At 43.7% G+C, this 20000-nt stretch overlaps 1 protein-coding gene across 1 annotated transcript in view; it reads left to right on the top strand.

The window, feature by feature from the left end:
- LOC135215360 (collagen alpha-2(IV) chain-like) overlaps window positions 1–3920 on the top strand; it is a 4856-nt gene extending 936 nt beyond the window's left edge. The window contains exons 3-6 of the mRNA XM_064249921.1: window positions 1–166; window positions 296–1181; window positions 1448–2577; window positions 2940–3920. The exon at window positions 1–166 is cut by the window's left edge and continues 44 nt beyond it. Coding sequence (XP_064105991.1) covers window positions 1–166; window positions 296–1181; window positions 1448–2577; window positions 2940–3920 — 3163 coding nt within the window. The remainder of the gene's footprint in view (window positions 167–295; window positions 1182–1447; window positions 2578–2939) is intronic.
- The last annotated feature ends 16080 nt before the right edge of the window (window positions 3921–20000 follow it).

Raw genomic sequence — 20000 nt, forward strand, 5'->3', positions numbered from 1 at the left:
AGTAACCAGGCCGGCTTGGCAGACCTTCCGGCCCGCCCCGCCTGCCCTCCAGTACCAGGCCGGTCATTGGCAGACCTTCCGGCCCACCTCCCGCCTGCCCGCATCACCAGGCCGGCTTGGCAGACCTTACGGCCTGCCCGCCTGCCCGCAGTACCAGGCCGGCTTGGCAGACCTTTCCGGCCCGCCCGCCTGCCCCGCAGTACCAGGCCTTCTTTGGCAGACCTTTTGGCCCGCCCGCCTGCCCGCAGTACCAGGCCGGCTTGCCAGACCTTTCGTCCCGCCCGCATGCCCGCAGTACCAGGCTGGGTTGGCAAACCTTTCGGCCCGCCCGCCTCCCGCCCCGCATACCAGGCTGGCTTGGCAGACCTTTCGGCCCGCCTGCCTGCCCGCAGTACCAGGCTGGCTTGGAGACCTTTCGGCCGCCCGCCTGCCCGCAGTACCGGGCCTGCTTCGGCAGACCTTCCGGCCCGCCTGCCTGCCCGCAGTACCAGGCCGGCTTGGCAGACCTTTCGGCCCGCCCGCCTGCCCGCAGTACCGGGCCTGCTTCGGCAGACCTTCCGGCCCCACCTGCCTGCCCGCAGAACCAGGCCTGCTTCGGCAGACCTTCCCAGCCCGCCGCCTAGCCCGCCAGTACCAGGCCAGCTTTGGCAGACCTTTCGGCCCGGAAGCCCACCTGCCCGCAGTACCAGGCTGGCTTGGAAGACCTTTCGGCCCCGCCCCCTGCCTGCCCGCAGTTTACCAGGCCGGCTTGGCAGACCTTTCGGCCCGCCCGCCTGCCCGCAGTACAGGCTGGCTTGGCAGACCTTTCGGCCGCCGCCTGCCCGCAGTACCGGGCCGTCTTCGGCAGACCTTTCCGGGCCCGCCCGCCTGCCCGCAGTACCAGGCCGGGGCTTGCATCCTTTCGGGCCCGCCTGCCTGCCTGCAGTACCAGGCCGGCTCGGCAGACCTTTCGGCCCGCCCGCCTGCCCGCAAGTACCAGGCTGGCTTGGCTGACCTTTCGGCCCCCGCCCGCCTGCCCACAGTACCGGGCCTGCTTCGGCAGACCTTCCCTCCCCCCGCCTGCCTGCCGCAGTACCAGGCCGGCTTGGCAGACCTTTCGGCCCGCCCTCCTGCCCCGCAGTACCAGGCCTGCTTCGGCAGACCTTCCGGCCCGCCCGCCCACCTGCCCTCAGTACCAGGCGGTTAGGCAGACCTCTCGGCCTGCCCGCAGTACCGGGCCTGCTTCGGCAGACCTTCCGGCAGCCCGCCTGCCCGCAGAGTACCAGGCCGGCTTGGCAGACCTTTTGGCCCGCCCGCCTGCCTGCAGTACCAGGCCGGCTTGGCAGACCTTCCGGCCCGCCCGCCTGCCCGCAGTACCAGGCCGGCTTGGCAGACCTTCCGGCCCTCCCGCCTGCCCGCAGTACCAGGCCGGCTTGGCAGACCTTTCGGCCAGCCCGCCTGCCCGCAGTACCAGGCCGGCTTGGCAGACCTTCCGGCCCGCCCGCCTGCCCGCAGTACCAGGCCTTCTTCGGCAGACCTTTTGGCCGCCCGCCTTGCCCGCAGTACCAAGGCCGCTTGCAGACCTTTCGTTCCCGCCCGCCTGCCCGCAGTAGTACCCAGGCCTGCTTCGGCAGAACTTTCCGGGCCCGCTCGCCTTCCCGCAGTAACCCAGGCCGGCTGGCAGACCTTTCGGGCCCGCCCGCCTGCCCGCAGTACCAGGCCTGGCTTGGCCAGACCTTTCGGCCCGCCCGCCTGGCCCGCAGTACCAAGGCTGGCTTGGCAGACCTTCCCGGAGCCTGTCATGCCCCGCAGTACCAGGGCCGGCTTGGCAGACCTTTCAGCACGCCCGCCCGGCCCGCAGTACCGGGCCTGCTTCGGCAGACCTTTCCGGGCCCCACCTGCCTGCCCGCAGTATCCAGGCCTGCTTCTGCAGACCTTCCAGCCCGCCCGCCTGCCCGCAGTACCCAGGCCAGCTTGGCAGACCTTTCGGACCGCCCGCCCTGCCCGCAGTACCAGTGGCTGGCGACCTTCGGCCCGCCCTGCCTCTCCCGCAGTTACCAGGCCGGCTTGGCAGGACTTTTCAGCCCGCCCCTTGCCCGCAGTACCAGGCTGCTTGGCAGACCTTCGGCCCTACCGCCCTGCCCGCAAGTACCGGGCCTCTGCTTCGGCAGACCTTCCGGCCACCCCCTGCCCGCCGAGTACCAGGGCTGGCTTGGCAGAACTTTCGGCCCGCCCGCCTTGCCCGCAGAGTTACCGGGCCTGCTCCGGCAGACCTTCCGCCCCGCCCAGCCTGCCCGCCCCGTACCAGGCCGGCTGGCAGACCTTTCGGCCCGCCTGCCTGCCTGCAGTACCAGGCCGGCTTGGCAGACCTTTCGGCCCGCCCGCCTGCCCGCAGTACCAGGCTGGCTTGGCAGACCTTTGCGGACGCCCGCCTGCCCACAGTACCGGGCCTGCTTCGGCAGACCTTCCCTCCCGCCTGCCTGCCCGCAGTACCAGGCCGGCTTGGCAGACCTTTCGGCCCGCCCCTCCTGCCCGCAGTACCAGGCCTGCTTCGGCAGACCTTACCGGCCAGCCCACCTGCCCTCAGTAACCAGGCCGGTTAGGCAGACCTCTCGGCCTGCCCGCTAGTACCGGGCCTGCTTCGGCAGACCTTCCGGGCCAGCCCTGCCTGCCCGCCAGTACCAGGCCGGTTGGCAGACCTTTTGGCCCGCCAGTGACCGCAGTACCAGGCCGGCTTGGCAAGACCTTTTCCGGCCCGCCCGCCTGCCTGCAGTACCAGGCCGGCTGGCAGACCTTCCGGCCCTCCCGCCTGCCCGCAGTACCAGGCCGGCTTGGCAGACCTTTCGGCCAGCCCGCCTGCCCGCAGTACCAGGCCGGCTTGGCAGACCTTCCGGCCCGCCCGCCTGCCCGCAGTACCAGGCCTTCTCGGCAGACCTTTTGGCCCGCCCGCCTGCCCGCAGTACCAGGCCGGCTTGGCAGACCTTTCGTCACGCCCCCTGCCCGCAGTACCAGGCCTGCTTCGGCAGACTTCCGGACCCCGCTCGCCTTCCGCAGTACCAGGGCCGGCTTGCCAGACCTTTCACGCCCGCCCTGCCCGCCCCCAGTACCAGGCTGGCTTGGCAGACCGTTTCGGCCCGCCCGCCTGCCCCCGCCAGTACCAGGCTGGCTTGGCAAAGACCTTCCGGCCCGCCTGCCTGCCCGCAGTACCAGGCCGGCTTGGCAGACCTTTCAGCCCGCCCGCCTGCCCGCAGTACCGGGCCTGCTTCGGCAGACCTTCGGGCCCACCTGCCTGCCCGCAGTACCAGGCCTGCTTCGGCAGACCTTCCAGCCCGCCCGCCTGCCCGCAGTACCAGGCCAGCTTGGGCAGACCTTTCGGCCCGCCGCCTGCCCACGCAGTACCAGGCTGGCTTGGCAGACCCTTTCGGCCCGCCTGCCTGCCCGCAGTACCCAGGCCGGCTTGGCAGACTTTTCGGCCCCGCCCGCCTGCCCCGCAGTACCAGGCTGGTTTAGGCAGCCTTTCTGCCCGCCCTCCTGCCCGCAGTACCGGGCCTGCTTCGGCAGACCTTCCGGCCCACCCGCCTGCCCGCAGTACCAGGCCGGCTTGGCATACCTTTCGGCCCGCCTGCCTGCCTGCAGTACCAGGCTGGCTTGGCAGACCTTTCGGCCCGCCCGCCTGCCCGCAGTACCAGGCTGGCTTGGCAGACCTTTCGGCCCGCCCCCCTGCCCATAGTACTGGGCCTGCTTCGGCAGACCTTCCGGCCCGCCTGCCTGCCCGCAGTACCAGGCCGGCTTGGCAGACCTTTCGGCCCGCCCGCCTGCCCGCAGTACCAGGCCTGCTTCGGCAGACCTTCCGGCCCGCCCACCTGCCCTCAGTACCAGGCCGGTTAGGCAGACTTTTCGGCCTGCCCGCAGTACCGGGCCTGCTTCGGCAGACCTTCTGACTGCCCGCCCGCCTGCCCACAGTACCAGGCCGGCTTGGCAGACCTTTCGGCCCGCCTTCCTGCCCGCATTACCGGGCCCGCTTCGGCAGACCTTCCGGCCCGCCCGCCTGCCCGCAGTACCAGGCCTGCTTGGCAGACCTTTCGGCCTGCCCGCCTGCCCGCAGTACCGGGCCTGCTTCGGCAGACCTTCCGGCCCGCCCGCTTGCCCGCAGTACCAGGCCTGCTTGGCAGACCTTTTGGCCCGCCCGCCTGCCTGCACCGGGCCTGCTTCGGCAGACCTTCCGGCCCGCCCGCCTGCCCGTACCAGGCTGGCTCGGCAGACCTCCTGGCCCGCCCGCCTGCCCGTACCGGGCTGGCTCGGCGGGCCTGGCCCGCCGTCCTTGCAAACAGAAACCCTGTGGTTAGTCTTAGAATCAGAATATGCCACTGAATCCTTTCAATTCTCCTGGGGCTTCTCTCAATCCTCTCTGCGCCTTCTTTTGGCACTCCACTATTCTTCTCTGAATCTTTGCTGCTTCTCCTGGCACTGGCAAGTCCACCAATCTTCCTTGAATCCTATACTCCCTCTCTTGGCCCTCCACCAATCTCTCATTTTCCTCAACGTTTCTATTATCCCTCCATTTTCCTTTCTCTTTCAGGAATCAATAAAACTCTTTAGAAAACATTTTGACTTATTTATTTCTCTCCACATTTCTTTTCCTTCAACAATTAACAAAGCAAACTTATTACAAATAAACATCAAACTATCCATACAGTATAGTTAAAAACTTTCATGAGATAAGTAACCTTTAGTTTTCTCAAAGCTAAAATAAACTATTGCAGATGACTCCTAAGATCCATAATGGTCATAAACTAAAATCTATAGTAAAAGATGGATTTATGAAAGAAGTCGTTTAAACTCGAGTTAAACTCGTATTATTATGTATATAACAAATATTACTGTAAAAGAATTATTGTGTACATGAAAAATTGTCATTTTCGTAAATAAACTTTATTTATTTAAATTAACAAAATTTTCCGTACAATATTCATTCTCTAATTTTTCAAATCTGATCCGTCTTCGTGAGTCCAGCTTAGACTAAATCGTGCCATTCCTTGAAGATGGATAGCTGATCCAGCACTTCTCCAGGCATCTGTAATTCCCCTGAAGGTTTTTGAGCTTGCAAACCAATTTCTCCTTCGCTCCTCGCATCTGTCTAGCTGGTCCTTCAGTTCGGCCTGTACACCACCAGTCTCCCTCTCCAGCGAATAGATTGGCGACGATTTCCTTCCTCAAAAAAGGCATGTCAGCTCGTTCCTCTGGGTTACGCAGCCTGATCTTACACTGGGGTCCACCCTTTTCCTTTGCCATGTCTTCCACTTCATTCTGCAGGCGCTGGAACCTCACATCGACGTCCTTCCTGCCGGATTCGCGCTTTTCGGTTGCGTCGTTTTCTTCCTGGATGAGCCTCGCCATCCGCGCCGCTTCTTCGGTCTATAGTTGCAGGACTTTCTCCTTCTGTCGTAGGAGTTTCTCTTGCCTCTCACCCTGGCACTTTACCTCTGCCAACTACACAGTCACATAGGGCATCGTTTCTCTGCCGTAAATTCCTTTGTCTTGTCCATCAGCTGCTGATTTTCTTCTGTCTTCAGGATCTTGTTTCGAGCTGCTGTTTTTTTCCCCTTCGGTCCTCTGTTGCAGCTGAAGAATTATCCTGTCCAAGTTCACCTGCTCTCTCTCTGGCACTGGATGGTGTCTCGCAAGGCTGCAATTCTCTCGTTCAGTTCCTTTTCCTTGGGCTCTTCACCTCCATCATCAGTCGTCAGGAGAACCTCACCAGTGATAGGCATTCATAGTAAATACGATGATTATTCCTGGACAACAACGTCCCAACAACACCTGGAAGCCATCTCTGAATCGTGTTACCCAGTTATATACTCTCCTCTCTCGATTTTTCGTTGGTTTTCTATATTCCACGAGAGATACTTCGATTTTATCAAAACATAGCAGGAAATATTCTGAAAATAATTTAACTATGCCTTGTCTCTTGGTGTTTATAAATTGCTGAATCTCTCTCAGGATTTTTTGCAGTACGTATCTTTTTTGTCTGATCTCTTACTTACTTATATCAGTCATTATTACAAAAATAAAAACACTTGTTGATATAAATAATTTAATTTATAGATCACTTGTCAATGCCAGTCTTATTATTAATAATACTAATAATTTCAGATCTATTTTAAATGTATTATGATATAAACAGAAATGACTAGATTGAATAATGTGTACTACTAATTTTACTTCAACATAGATGTCATAGAGGACAAGATATTGTCATGGAAAATTAACAGAGTACACTCCAATATAGCGAGGTGGGCATTGTGATACAAAGCTAGCTCTCTCTCTCTCCACCCTTTGCAATGGCGGCATGCAGCTGCCCACGGCGATTTCGCGCATGTCCATTCCATGTTTATAGTTCCATGGTGATATACTAATCAACTTTAATCTCTCTCTCTCTCTCTCTCTCTCTCTCTCTCTCTCTCTCTCTCTCTCTCTCTTGAGTAATGAAACGAATATGTTTCAAGACCACGTTAATTTCTTATTCGGGAGTTACATATTAACCATCAAATACAGTGTTTAATCTCCCGCCTTCTCCACATCCAAGGACCAGTTAGTATAATATAATTAACCTCACATCAATTCACGCTCTGTGGACTTGAAGCTTTCAGATTTAAATCATCGTTTCGTTTTTATACCGACTTATCCCAAAATTCCCCACTTTACTCTGTGAGTAATTTAGTACTTACAATTTTCTTCAGTGACTCACTCCATTAGTGAGTCAGTTTTTCTTTCGTAAATAGCTCACTGCATACAGTACAGGTTTTCTTTGGCATGTGTCTTTATACCTATAGTTTTCCTTGTGAATAACTCACTACCTAAGCTTTCCTCCCAAGAGTAACTCTCTACCAACAATTTTACTTCTTAAAGTAATTCACTACCTACGGTTTTTCTTAGTGAGTAACCCATTACCTACAGTTTTCTTTGGTGAGTGACTCCTGTTATTATTATTTCGGGAACTCGGTACCCATAGTTTTTCTTTGGTGAGTAACTCACCAAAGATAATTAATACCATCGTCTCAATTTCATTATTTGCAATTAACATAGGCCCTAGCCTCTTCATATAACAGCAACATAAAAACAGACTGTGATGATATTATTTTAACTTACTCGATCAGATTTTTCAATTTCCGCGCTGCCTATATGTGAGCATATGTATGTATGTATGTTTGTATGTATGTATGTATGTATGTATGTATGTATGTATGTATATACATTTACCATCGTGTACATTATGGGTCTGCATACAAGGAGGATTGCTGCACGCTACGCGGGATAATAAACAGAGGCGTAACCCCAAAAGCCCCTTACCACAAAATAAGCCTCAGGATATATAGTAAGCCCAACCTTGTAGCAGCCTTAATAATGAAGAACAGCACCGCTCCGGGGGGGCCGAAGGAGATGTGCACTAATGTAGTTTACAAATTTACTTGTCCAGAGGAGATGTGTAAATCTGCTGGCTCAGAGAAATCAAGGGACCATCACTCAACATTACATAGATGTACACGACAGGAAGCCATCTCTACAAGAGCTCATAGAAGGCATACAGGTCGTGCACAGATAAGACAACTACGGTCGCCTCGTAATAACGGAAGCGGTGAGCATCGCTATTCAGAAGCCGACATTGAACGTCCAACAAGAATCGGACCATATACTACCCTCCAGCAGGAGAAGGAATACGTATGCCAACAGGGACCAGACAATGACCCCAACCCACCGAGAACATCGCGCCCCTTAGAAGACATGAGAGGACCCAGCGTCAGCGAAAGCCAAGTAACATCCTTGCTCAGGTCGCTGAGACCCCGCCCAACACGAATCTGCAGCCGTTAACCAACGTAGACCATTTGGACACACACACACACATGCTCAATCACTCAAATTTAAATCATACACATTTCTGTAAAATTATCTCTTGTACCTTTATGCATGTTATAAAATATATACATATATTTTTATTCCTGTATTTAGATTTCTATATTCATTTTCATTCCTGTATGTAATTTTGTCATTTTTATCTAAAACCAACATGTAACATATTAAATTCTAAACATACATTTAGGGAAACTCTAGCACATGGCATTGTATTTTGAATATGTTTTTAACCACTGTTTAAACTTTCACTTTTATTGTCACAGTACATATGTCCTTATGTTCTTTGTATCCAAAACAACGCCCTTAAGCTGTTAATCCCTAGACTAACCAGTACCCATACCTCAAGGTCATCCCACTAACCCTCATGATGGAAATAAATAGGCCGAAGGTCAGATTGTAAGTCAGTAGTCGCTTGATAATGCCATAAGGCGAAACAGCTGTCGCGACAAAATTCAATAAATGGAAGAAGGAAGTCTGCGAATTTTCCACCACATATTGACGAACGAGAATCGGAAAAAACTTCGTCGGTATGAAGATACCTGCAAGAAAGTTATTGATGCCACTAAAGCAATTGCTTTTAACGAAAATTGTATTAGAGAAAAACTATGCCTAAAATATATATATATATATATATATATATATATATATATATATATATATATATATATATATATATATATATATATATAGCTATATATATATATATATCTATGTATATATATATATATATGATATATATGAGTATATATATATATATATATAATATATATATAGATATATGATATATATATATATATATAGATATATATATATTATATATATTATATATATATAGATATGATATATTATATATAGATATATATCTATATATATATATATATATATATAGATATCTATATATATATATATATAATATATATAAATATATATATATATATATATAATATATATATATATATATATATATATATATATATCTGATATCTATATATATATATATATATATATATATATATATATATATATATATATATATTATATATATATATATATATATATATATATATATATATATATATTGTATTAGAGAAAAACTATGCCTAAAATATATATATATATATATATATATATATATATATATATATATATATATATATATATATATATATATATATATATATATATATATATATATATATATATATATATATATATATATATATATATATATTGTATATCATATATATATATATATATATATATATATATTATATATATATATATATATATATATATATATTGTATATATATATATATATATATATATATATATATATATATATATATAATATATATATTTTAGGCATAGTTTTTCCTCTAATACAATTTTCGTTAAAAGCAATTGCTTTAGTGGCATCAATAACTTTCTTGCAGGTATCTTCATACCGACAGAAGTTTTTTCCGATTCTCGTTCGTCAATATGTGGTGGAAAATTCGCAGACTGAAGTCGTAGGTTGGTGTCAGGTATTGGTCATTCGTTCTTCTCCTTCTCCTTTGGATGGTTAGGTGAGAACTGGTTTTCTTTTTTACTTTATACTATTTTTAAGTTGTATTATTTCTAATTATTGTAAATTTATTTTTTCTTCCGAACTGGTCTCTTTTGTACTGTATACTTTTTTTTTTAATTTGTATTCACTTATTTCTTGTAATTTTTTTCGTTTATCTATCTATCTATCTATCTATCTATATATATATATATATATATATATATATATATATATATATATATATATATATATATATATATATATATATATATATATATATATATATATATATCTATATATATATATATATATATATATATATATATATATATATATATATATATATATATATAATATATATATATATATATATATATATATATATATATATATATATATATATATATCTATATATATATATATATATATATATATATATATATATATATTGTATATATATATATATATATATATATATATCTATATATATATATATATATATAATATATATATATATATATAGATATATATTACGAAATTCACGACAAATAATGGCAGGGTTCGTCTGGTTGATAATACGAAAGATATTTTCGATTACTCGGGGAGTAAGCCCTACAAACTACTTTGTTGTTATTGTTGAGGGGTAGGAAAGGTTTTTGGAAGAGTCTGAAATGGTCTGATAAAAGTGTTTCGCGTTGAGTTTACGATCCAGAAATTTCAGAAAAGGCTATTTATGATTTATTTATTAGAATAAAAATTTCAAAAATAAATCATGTGTATGTTAAACAGTACAGCAAAACTATTTCTGATACAATATAGCGTAGTTATTTTAATTTCCGCTAATGAAACAAGGCTAAATTTGTCCGTAGATTTTAGCACGTTTTAATTTACATCCAAAATGTTAGGAATGTAACGTTTACAACTTATATGCGTGAGGGGAAAATCTTGCAAGCGTCCCGAGTCAGCTGGAGGTAGGATCACGCCTCGTTTGCATTATTAATACCGTAACTAAATGCGAAACATAATTCTGGAGAGGAGAGGAATGAAGGTGATATGTTAACTGTGAATTTATGACAGTTGAATTTATGATGGTGTTAGTATAAACTAGATTCACATATTTGATTTCTAATATGACTGTCACTGCCGAGCGTATGGAATTAATATATGTTTCGAATGGCTCTGTTGTTTCAAATGTACGAATTCACGAGTTTATCATATGAATGGACAATATATGAATTCACGAGTTTATCGCACGAATGGGCAACATAAAAATTCACGAATTTATCGCACGAATGGGTAATATACGAATTCATGAGTTTATCATATGAATGGGTAATATACAAATTCATGAGTTTATCATACGAATGGGCAATATAAGAATTCACGAGTATACACAATGATGTTACAGAAGAATGAATGAATTGATAAATACTTGACACCACGATTCGTAAGTTCCATGCATGGACAATGCTGTGTTAGTGCACCTCATAAGGTGCACTGTAGGCATTACGAAATGTTCTTTGCAGCTTGCCTCTGGCCCCTAGCTGCATTCCTTCCATTCCTTTTACTGTACCTCATTTCACACTCCCTTTCTTCCATCTTACTTTCCACCCTCTCCTATCAGTGGTTTCATAGTCCTTCTGCTTTGAGGTTTTCTTCCTGTTACACCTTTCAAACCTTTTGCTGCTAATTTCCGTTTCAGCGCTGAATGACCTCATTTGTTCCAGTGCTTGGCCTTTGTCCTACATTCTGTACTGAATTCAATTCGGATATTTCTGATTCCCATAAAAATAGATTATTCTTATTCATATACTGTTTCATGGGACTTTTTATCTTCATATTTTACTGTATTATCTCAGTTAAAGACATTCACATATGTATTGCCCCCCTTATTCCCTAAACTACACAAACTGGGAACTCTTACCTGTTGCCAACGGTGCCCTGTCTGTAAGATGTCACGAGGCTTATTAAGACTGCGTAAATATAAAAAAATACTATTTATTTCCCAAAGCAATTAGTTATAACAAAGAACAAAATGATTAACAAGTCATAATGGCATAAACACCCAAATCTACCCACAAAGAAACCAGTATGATAAAATTCTACCCTCCTGACTAAGGTTACACTCTCAAACCCCAAAAAGTCATATTGTCTAGTATTAGTCAGGTTAGAGATTCCCGTTTCTAATCAACCATGGAATCGGACCCATCTTTTCGATGGGCGTTTTCTCCCGACACTCGGAGCAACCACTTGACGTTATCTCATTTGCACAAAGAATGCGTCTTCCACAAGTACCCTGAACCAGTAGGCCTGTATTAAGCGAACAAACGAATGTACATACCTCACAAACGGGGGAACGACCTCTGAGACAAGTTGCTTGTTCAGCAAATACCTTTTTCTCCAATGTGAACTTGCAGCGTACCACCTATTGTCTCTAGGCGAGTAGAGCTATGTGACTTTACTATCATACAAAACATTTTAAACATATTATTAGCCATTCCCCCTCTTTTCACCTCCTAGAGGAGCTCGGCTACCCCATGCTAGCTCCTGCCTAGCACCAGATACACAAGCGTCTTACAATATATATAAAACCAGAGGTTGGCTCAAAAAAGAAAATAATGCACTCCCGTCGCACACCATATCGGCAACTAATGCCCAATGTATCAATTTACCACATGACTCAGAGCCACCTCCGTTGCCGGAGCACTTGTGCTTCGTCGAATGCATAAAAGTTTAAGGACTCCAAGCACAGAAATGGCGATCAGTATAGCGCCTAACATGATCATTACTATTGGTAGAGTATAACGGTCATCGAAAAAAAAAAAAAGGTTCATCTTCACCACTATCTTCGAGTGGCGGGACTGTAACGGACTCCACTGTAGGCGGGATTCGAACCGCCTTATGGCTTCCATGTAGGTGTCGGCGAAACACCTTTATCGACGAGTTGTAGACACGCCGACTAAGTACCATGAAGAAGTCTGTAAGAATCCTGCAGGAGCTGTCAAACAGCTGGGATCCCTGTAGAACAAGCGAATTGTTGTAGACGCAGGTCGAGTACGTAACCCAACTCGAAACAACTCAGCACGCGCCATTATTCAGCGTCTGCGACCCTCGTGAGTGTATCCAACACCCTCCCGTCGCGAAACTGTAGATTCGACGTTTTCTACTGAAGTAACGTGGTCACCACCCCGTTATTCTATGCAGGTGCTACTCGCACCTGCCTCATCGAAGACTGTAGACTCCTGATTTATCCCAGAAATTATATCGAAGACACATGGTGCTAGGAAAATTCGGTCCCAGAAGATTCGGTCCTTGAAAATTCAGTCCTGAAATCTCATTCTCAGAAAATTCGGTCCCGGAAAATTTCTAAAATCTAAATAACCAAGCCCAATATAACCTTTCTGAAAATAAGGCATATAAATACATGGAAAATATGATGTTAGAAGAAATGAAAATCTTTTATTTCTATCAATAACTTTAATGACTCGTTTGGTTTAGAGATCAATCGTTTAGCATTCCAGACTAGAAATTTTACAAAGATCAACAAGAGCGTGAGAACTTTGTGAGCCTGGGATTTGTTTACAAACTGTAAACAAAAGGGTACGTGGTGTTAAATGATGTTTTTAGGTAGTTTTGTCATATAGGACTTTAAGCACTTGTAATGGTATTTGAGAAAGATAATTTGTGTACTTTCATTAACATTCATTGACACCGCCTATATATAAAAAACGGTGACATTTGTAACTCAGTTTTTAGTCACTCTTCTTCCAGATTAAGCACAATTTTCCTATTTGAAGAACCCCATCATGGCTGCAAAATATTTTATAAGTGAAAAAAACAAAGACAATACCAGTCAAGAGATACGAGAATAAAAAATCTTGTAGAATCATATGATGGTGAAGATAAATTAGCTTTCCTTAAGGCTATTGCTCATTCATTGCATTAATTTTTCTTTTTATGTTTTGATAGTTTAAACATTAGTTTTCTTATAATTTCTAAACTTCTACTGATTTATTTTAAATGGAATTTACGTATTTCAGGGTTTCATAAATTTGATAAAAAGAAATATTATGTATGACTTAAATAATCGATTAAGCATGTGTTTTTATACATACTTTTTAAAGTTTTATTGATTTATTTTACTCTGCATTTTCCTAAATTATGTTTTGATTTCTTTAGTAAAAGGAATATTATGTATAACTTTAATGATGGTTTAAGCATGAGTTCTTTATGTATTTATTGATAAGAAGGAACTTGTTACTTTATATTTTTTTGCTTTTTAAACTTCTATGCATTTACAGTATTTTTTCTGATATGGGACCGAATTTTCCGGGACCGAATATTCTGGGACCCAATTTTCTTGATTTTGTGCACAATATGCTATATTTTATATTATACTGTATAGGTTTTTTGTTGAAGAAACATACCTTTTTTTACACTTTTATTAATAAAACTCTAATTCTATACTTTGTTTAATTTTTTCATCAGTTAGATCACGATTTCATTGTCAGTATATAAATAATTTCTAGGACCAAATTTTCTGAGACCGAACTTTCTGGGACCGAACTTTCTGGGACCGAAATTTCTGGTCACCGAAGACATGTCATCCTTTGCCAAGGCAGTCCACAAAAATGCCATTCGTGTGTAGACTTGACTCAACCTCTGGTACTGTAGAACGAAGTAGTCTCCCTTGCCATCCTCACGTAGAGTTGGGAATTCTCCAAAGTCATTGTGTGTCCGTATTTAAAAGGTCTACATGGTCATAAAATAACTAAAGTCTTGTTTTACCCCACAAATTCGCCACTAATTAATATATTCAATCTACTAATCAAATATTAAATAAAGAAAAATTCCTCGCTAAACCAAATATAATCTTTACCTACTGAATTCTCACAAATAATCCCATATCTGACAAACACACTATCAAAAGAGAACTCATAAAGTCTAACAGTAAAAACCCCTTTATGGTTTATATAACTAGCCTCCATAAAATATAATGCCGAACACCCCTTCTATCCAACTCACATACCCTGACAAATTATATCTTCTATCTAAAAGAAAAATACTATTTAGAGCTTAACCCTCATTGCAACATCTCTCGTAAGAAAAGAAAAAAAAAAAAAAAGAAAAATAAGATAATACAACAATGATAAGTGAACCTTCCCCTCCCCATTACACAGCGCACATAAGAGAAAAGAAAAAGAAAACTGTCAGTTGTTTAATCTTCTCGGACGACGTTAAGAAAAGAAAAAAAACATATATATAATTCAACATCTTTTCCCAAAACGGAATGTGTACCGTTACAGAATCTGCTAGCGCAGCAACCCTATCGACTAGAAAAGACCAGAAAAAAAAATCACCTTACATGACACGTTCTCGTGAAATGCCATAATCAGCATCTCCGAAAACAGTGCAAATCCCCGAGTAATCAATTCCAAAGGGAAGATTCGCAACAGGATTCCTTACAGCAACCTTAGCAAAAAAGAAACCCACCTATGAACACGTCAGGTGCTTCGCATTGCAGCATATTCAGACTCGCAACGCTAGAAACTCGTGATTCTCAAAAAAAAAAAAAATTTTATTACTGAACTTCGTGAGCACACTCCGGAGAACCATCTCATTATACATAAACCATCATCTTAATAATAATACCACTCAGATGATATAAATAATTCCTCTATTTAATTACTGACCCCACGCTAAAAAGACAATCCGTTTCTCAGCTAAAGCAAAAATTTGCCGAAAAATATTAACCCCGAAATCTTACGCCAAAACGCCGCAGACTTACTTATATTAAGAGAAAAAAAACATTAGAAGGAAATAAAGGAGAAGGAGAAGAAAAAAAATTAATGCAATTGCGCGATCATATATTAATTGCCACAACCAATTCTTTTCAATTTCGAGATATGTGTTAGCGTCGACTGACCTGTTCGTTCATTTAAAACTACAAACTTATTTCCAATTTTCTCTTCAATGACTTTAAAAGGACCTTCAAACTTCGGGCCTAGTTTGTAATTTAACTCATTTCTCACATTAAGTTTTAAAAATACCTTATCACCGACATTGATCTTGGGATCAGATGATTTACTAATACTCTTCTGAACCATATCTCTGGTTGTGGATTCGAGATTACGGCTGAGACATGCGTGTCTCTCTCTCGCTGTGGATATCAGCGCTTCAACCATATCCTCCCCCTGGTGAGCCGTAGTTAACAAATCAAATGTGCCTCGCGCTGGATAACCAAACAAAGCTTCAAAAGGGGACATTTTAATTGAATCGCTAACCATGGTGTTAATGCTATGTCTAACAACGTTAATATATCTGTCCCAATTTCATCATTACCACCTACCGTTTTTCCGAGCGCTTCGAGCACTTTCCTGTTTGCTCGTTCGCACAACCCATTAGCCTCGGGTCTGTATGGAATAATTGTTACTTTCTGTATTCCCATGAATTCAGCTAAACACTCCAAGGTTTTGTTCACAAATTCCCTCCCATTGTCGGTTAATAGAACTTCGGGTGAGCCATATCTGCAAACGATACCATTGAAAAACGCTATGGCTACTTCTTCGGCCGTTTTATGCTTAAGTGGGAAAATTTCTACTATCCTTGTAAGTTCATCTATTATCACTAGCAAGTACTTGTTCGCATATCTAGACTCACAAAAATTCCCTAAGACACCCATATGTATTCTCTGAAAAGGCCTACTCGGTATAGGATACGATCCTAATTTGCACGACGTTGTCCTAGCAAGGCTTACATGCGTTGCACACCGCACAATTCCTTATGAAATTTTCCACATCTTTACCCATATTTTTCCAAATGTATTTAGCCCGAACTTCATCATATGTTTTTTCTATTCCCAAGTGAGGACTACCGAACCTGCAATGAACTATATCTAAAACCACTGGAATAAGTACTTTCGGAATTACGATCTGTGTCGTATCTCCTTACTTTCACTGGTTCTCAACTTATATTTAATTTTCCTAACCAACAGATTTCCTTCTAACTCCAAACCCGAAAAAGGCAAGCTATAACGTTTCTTGACTAATTCCCCTCTCAGAAATGCTTTTGCATCTGCTAAAACCTCGTCTTCATCTTGCCTTAGCTCTATGAGAGGTATATCCCATTGTATGGCTTCGCTAGTGACCTGCGCGACTTGGAAACCTTCCGCGTCATGAAAACTACTGCTGAGAGCATCAGCAACAACATTAAATTTGCCCTCTATATATTTGAGCTTTGCATCAAAATCTCTGATAGTTAGAAACCATCGAGCTCTTTTGGGAGACAAATCGGGTTTATTAAAAAGATCGAGTAATGGTTTGTGGTCTGTAAGAACTTCTACTTTATTCCCCATCAGTAACATTTTAAAATGAACTAAGCTCGACACTATTGCAAAGGCTTCCTTATCTATGGTAGCCATGGACTTCTCGTTGCTGCCTTTTGTCCTGAACTTCCTGCTATAAAAAGCTATAGGGTGAAATTTCCCATGAAACTTTTGCATAAGGCATGCACCTATACCTTCCTGGCTTGCATCAGTCACTAATGTAAAAGGTTCCTTAAAATCTGGAAACTTCAAAACCGAGGGATTCATTAGCGCATCTTTAAGCTTTTGAAAACTCTCCTCCTGGGGTTCCTTCCATTGAAATTGAACGTCTTCCCGCAACACATCAGTTAGGGGAGCTTCTATATTAGAAAACCCTTTTACGAACTTCCTGAAGAAACCTGCGATACCCAGGAATGACTTAATCTCTTTCTTTGATCTGGGGGTGCGAAAATTCGCTATTGCTTTGACTTTATCGTCATTTACTCTAACCCCTTCCGTTGCGATCAGGATGTCATCCATATACACAAAAACATTTTTGCCCAATAACCCGTGCAAAACTGTGTTCACCAACCTGGTAAAAGTCACGGACTGCCCAATAAACCGAAAGGCATTCGTGTAAATTCATAGTGTCCCTTGTGCACTGAAAAGGCGGTATATTCCTTGCTACTCTCGCTGAGAGGGACCTGTAAGAAACCTTGCGCCAAATCAATTGAGCTATAAATATTATGTCCCCCAATTTCGACAAAAAGATCTGGTATGCACGCGACTGGGTAGCGGCCAAGGATCGTTTTCTCCGGACCGAACCGTCCTTCTTAGGTACCGCTAACAAGGGAAAGTTGTAAGGAGACACACTGGGTCTAATGATTCCTTCTTCTTCCCATCTATTAACCTCTTTCTCTACCTGTTCTCTGATTTTGAAAGGTATGCGATATGCAGGAATATAAATAGGTTTTGAGTTGTTCTCCAAATTTACCTTATGCTCTAACACATTAGTCAACCCCAATTTATCACCTTGCAAGGCTACCGTATCCCCAAACTCTGCCAAGAGCCCGCTTATCGCTTCAACGTGTTCGCTATAATCCGCATTAGCCAAATGTTTTCTGAATGTTTGTTTCCTTGATTGTATTTCTGCCTCCGAAAACTCAGGTTTCCCCTCTACGATAGCCACAGAACCACTATCACAATTCCAATCTTGGAAATCCAATATATATGTGTTTTTCTGGTATCTCTAGCTGTATCATTACAGTTTAATAGCTCTACCCACGTAACCCCATTCTTGCATACACTGTTCACCGATGCCGTGCTAACAACTCCTCTGAGCTTTTCGCTGTTTTCAATAACACACATCTGGGGGTTTTCTCATTTCCTTCAATTTAACTTTTACCATAATCTTGGAACCTGGTAGTAACATAATATCTTCAAATAAAACACCTCTATATTTGTGGTTAGTATCTCCCCTTGCCACCGACCCATACAAATTACCACCCTCAGTATTATCCCCAGCATTGTTAGTATCAGAAATAACATCCATATTTGTATCATCACCAGCATTCTTAGTATCATTGTTACCACTATGAACTCTGATAGAACCCCCGTAATCATCTCCCATATCGCCAACGTGTGCATTACCTTTCCCCACAACACTTGTATCACCACTATTAATACCACCGAGAACCTCTCCTCTTTCAATAACCTCCATGTCCTCCATTCATATGGTATGAGATAACCCATTTTCCCGATTGTTATCCCATTAGCACCCGCATGGATCAAAATCTTGTGTCTTCTACAAGCAGGATGACCCAATAAGATTTAAACTAAGGCAATTCCTTTTATTACCAAAAAAGGCTCTGTTAACACTCTGTCACCGAGAGCAAACTGTATTTGAACACAACCCAGGGTGTTTAATCTATGGGCTTGCACATCACACACCGTCTCCGTTGAGGGCTGCAAAGGGTAATTGGAGAACATGGATTGATACAAATTATAGTCCATTAGATTTATTGATGCCCCGGTGTCTATAAAAACTGGGATATCCACATCCCCTACTGTTCCATAGACTATAGGCTTGGGCTCTGGGGCGTCCACCACGAGACCACAATGGCATGTACCAATCACCTGTACCCTTTTTGTTGATCGGCCTTCCAAAAATTTCGCCGATCCCTTTGCCCTCTGGTTTGACCTGCCTGGGAAGTTCTCACATTATAATTACCGGAACCCTGAGGTGCAGGCCTCGCATCTCTCCATATCTAAGATGGACAAGACTGCCAATAATGCTCAGTACTTTTACACATTCCACAATATTTAACCCTACACAATTTCTTTGGATGTCCTGGTTTATTGCAGTTGAAACAACGCAACTGCTGTTACTTTTGATCGATCGATCTTTTGTTATACTCAACTTTTGCACACAGACGATGAGGAGAAAGTTCCATCTCCATATGACCGTAAACCGAATTCACATACACCGCAAACATGCGCGAACTGCGAAACACTTTAATATGTCGAAAATTAAACTTTTTCTCCCGACATTTTTTTTTAAACACCTTTATTCCGTAATCTCAAGAAATCAACTGACTTGGCTTGGGAGAGGAAGACTGTCTGAGGAACAGCTTCTCTCTGTCGAATCAGCAGTAATGACCCTGATTTGCCTGTGACATGATTAATAACCCCTTTTCCCACCAAAAAAAAAAAGACGAAACACCCTATTTCTAACTGGTCTGAGGCACCAGTCTCTTCGGAGTGTACCTACAGCATGAAAAATATATAAAAAGCCTTTACCGCTGCCACCACTGTATTACCCTCCTTATTCCCTAAACTACACAAACTGGGACTCTTACCTGTTGCCAACGGTGCCCTGTCTGTAAGATGTCACGAGGCTTATTAAGACTGCGTAAATATAAAAAAATACTATTTATTTCCCAAAGCAATTGGTTATAACAAATAACAAAATGATTAACAAATCATAATGGCATAAACACCCAAATCTACCAACAAAGAAACCAGTAAGATAAAATTCTACCCTCCTGCTAAGGTTACACTCTCAAACCCCAAAAAGTCATATTGTCTAGTATTAGTCAGGTTAGAGATTCCCGTTTCTAATCAACCATGGAATCGGACCCATCTTTTCAATGGGCGTTTTCTCCCAACACTCGGAGCAACCACTTGATTTTATCTCGTTTGCACAAAGAATGCGTCTTCCACAAGTACCCTGAACCAGTAGGCCTGTAATACGCATACAA

This window comes from Macrobrachium nipponense, chromosome 5, assembly GCF_015104395.2.
Source record: "Macrobrachium nipponense isolate FS-2020 chromosome 5, ASM1510439v2, whole genome shotgun sequence".
Classification (NCBI taxonomy): Eukaryota; Metazoa; Arthropoda; class Malacostraca; order Decapoda; family Palaemonidae; genus Macrobrachium; species Macrobrachium nipponense.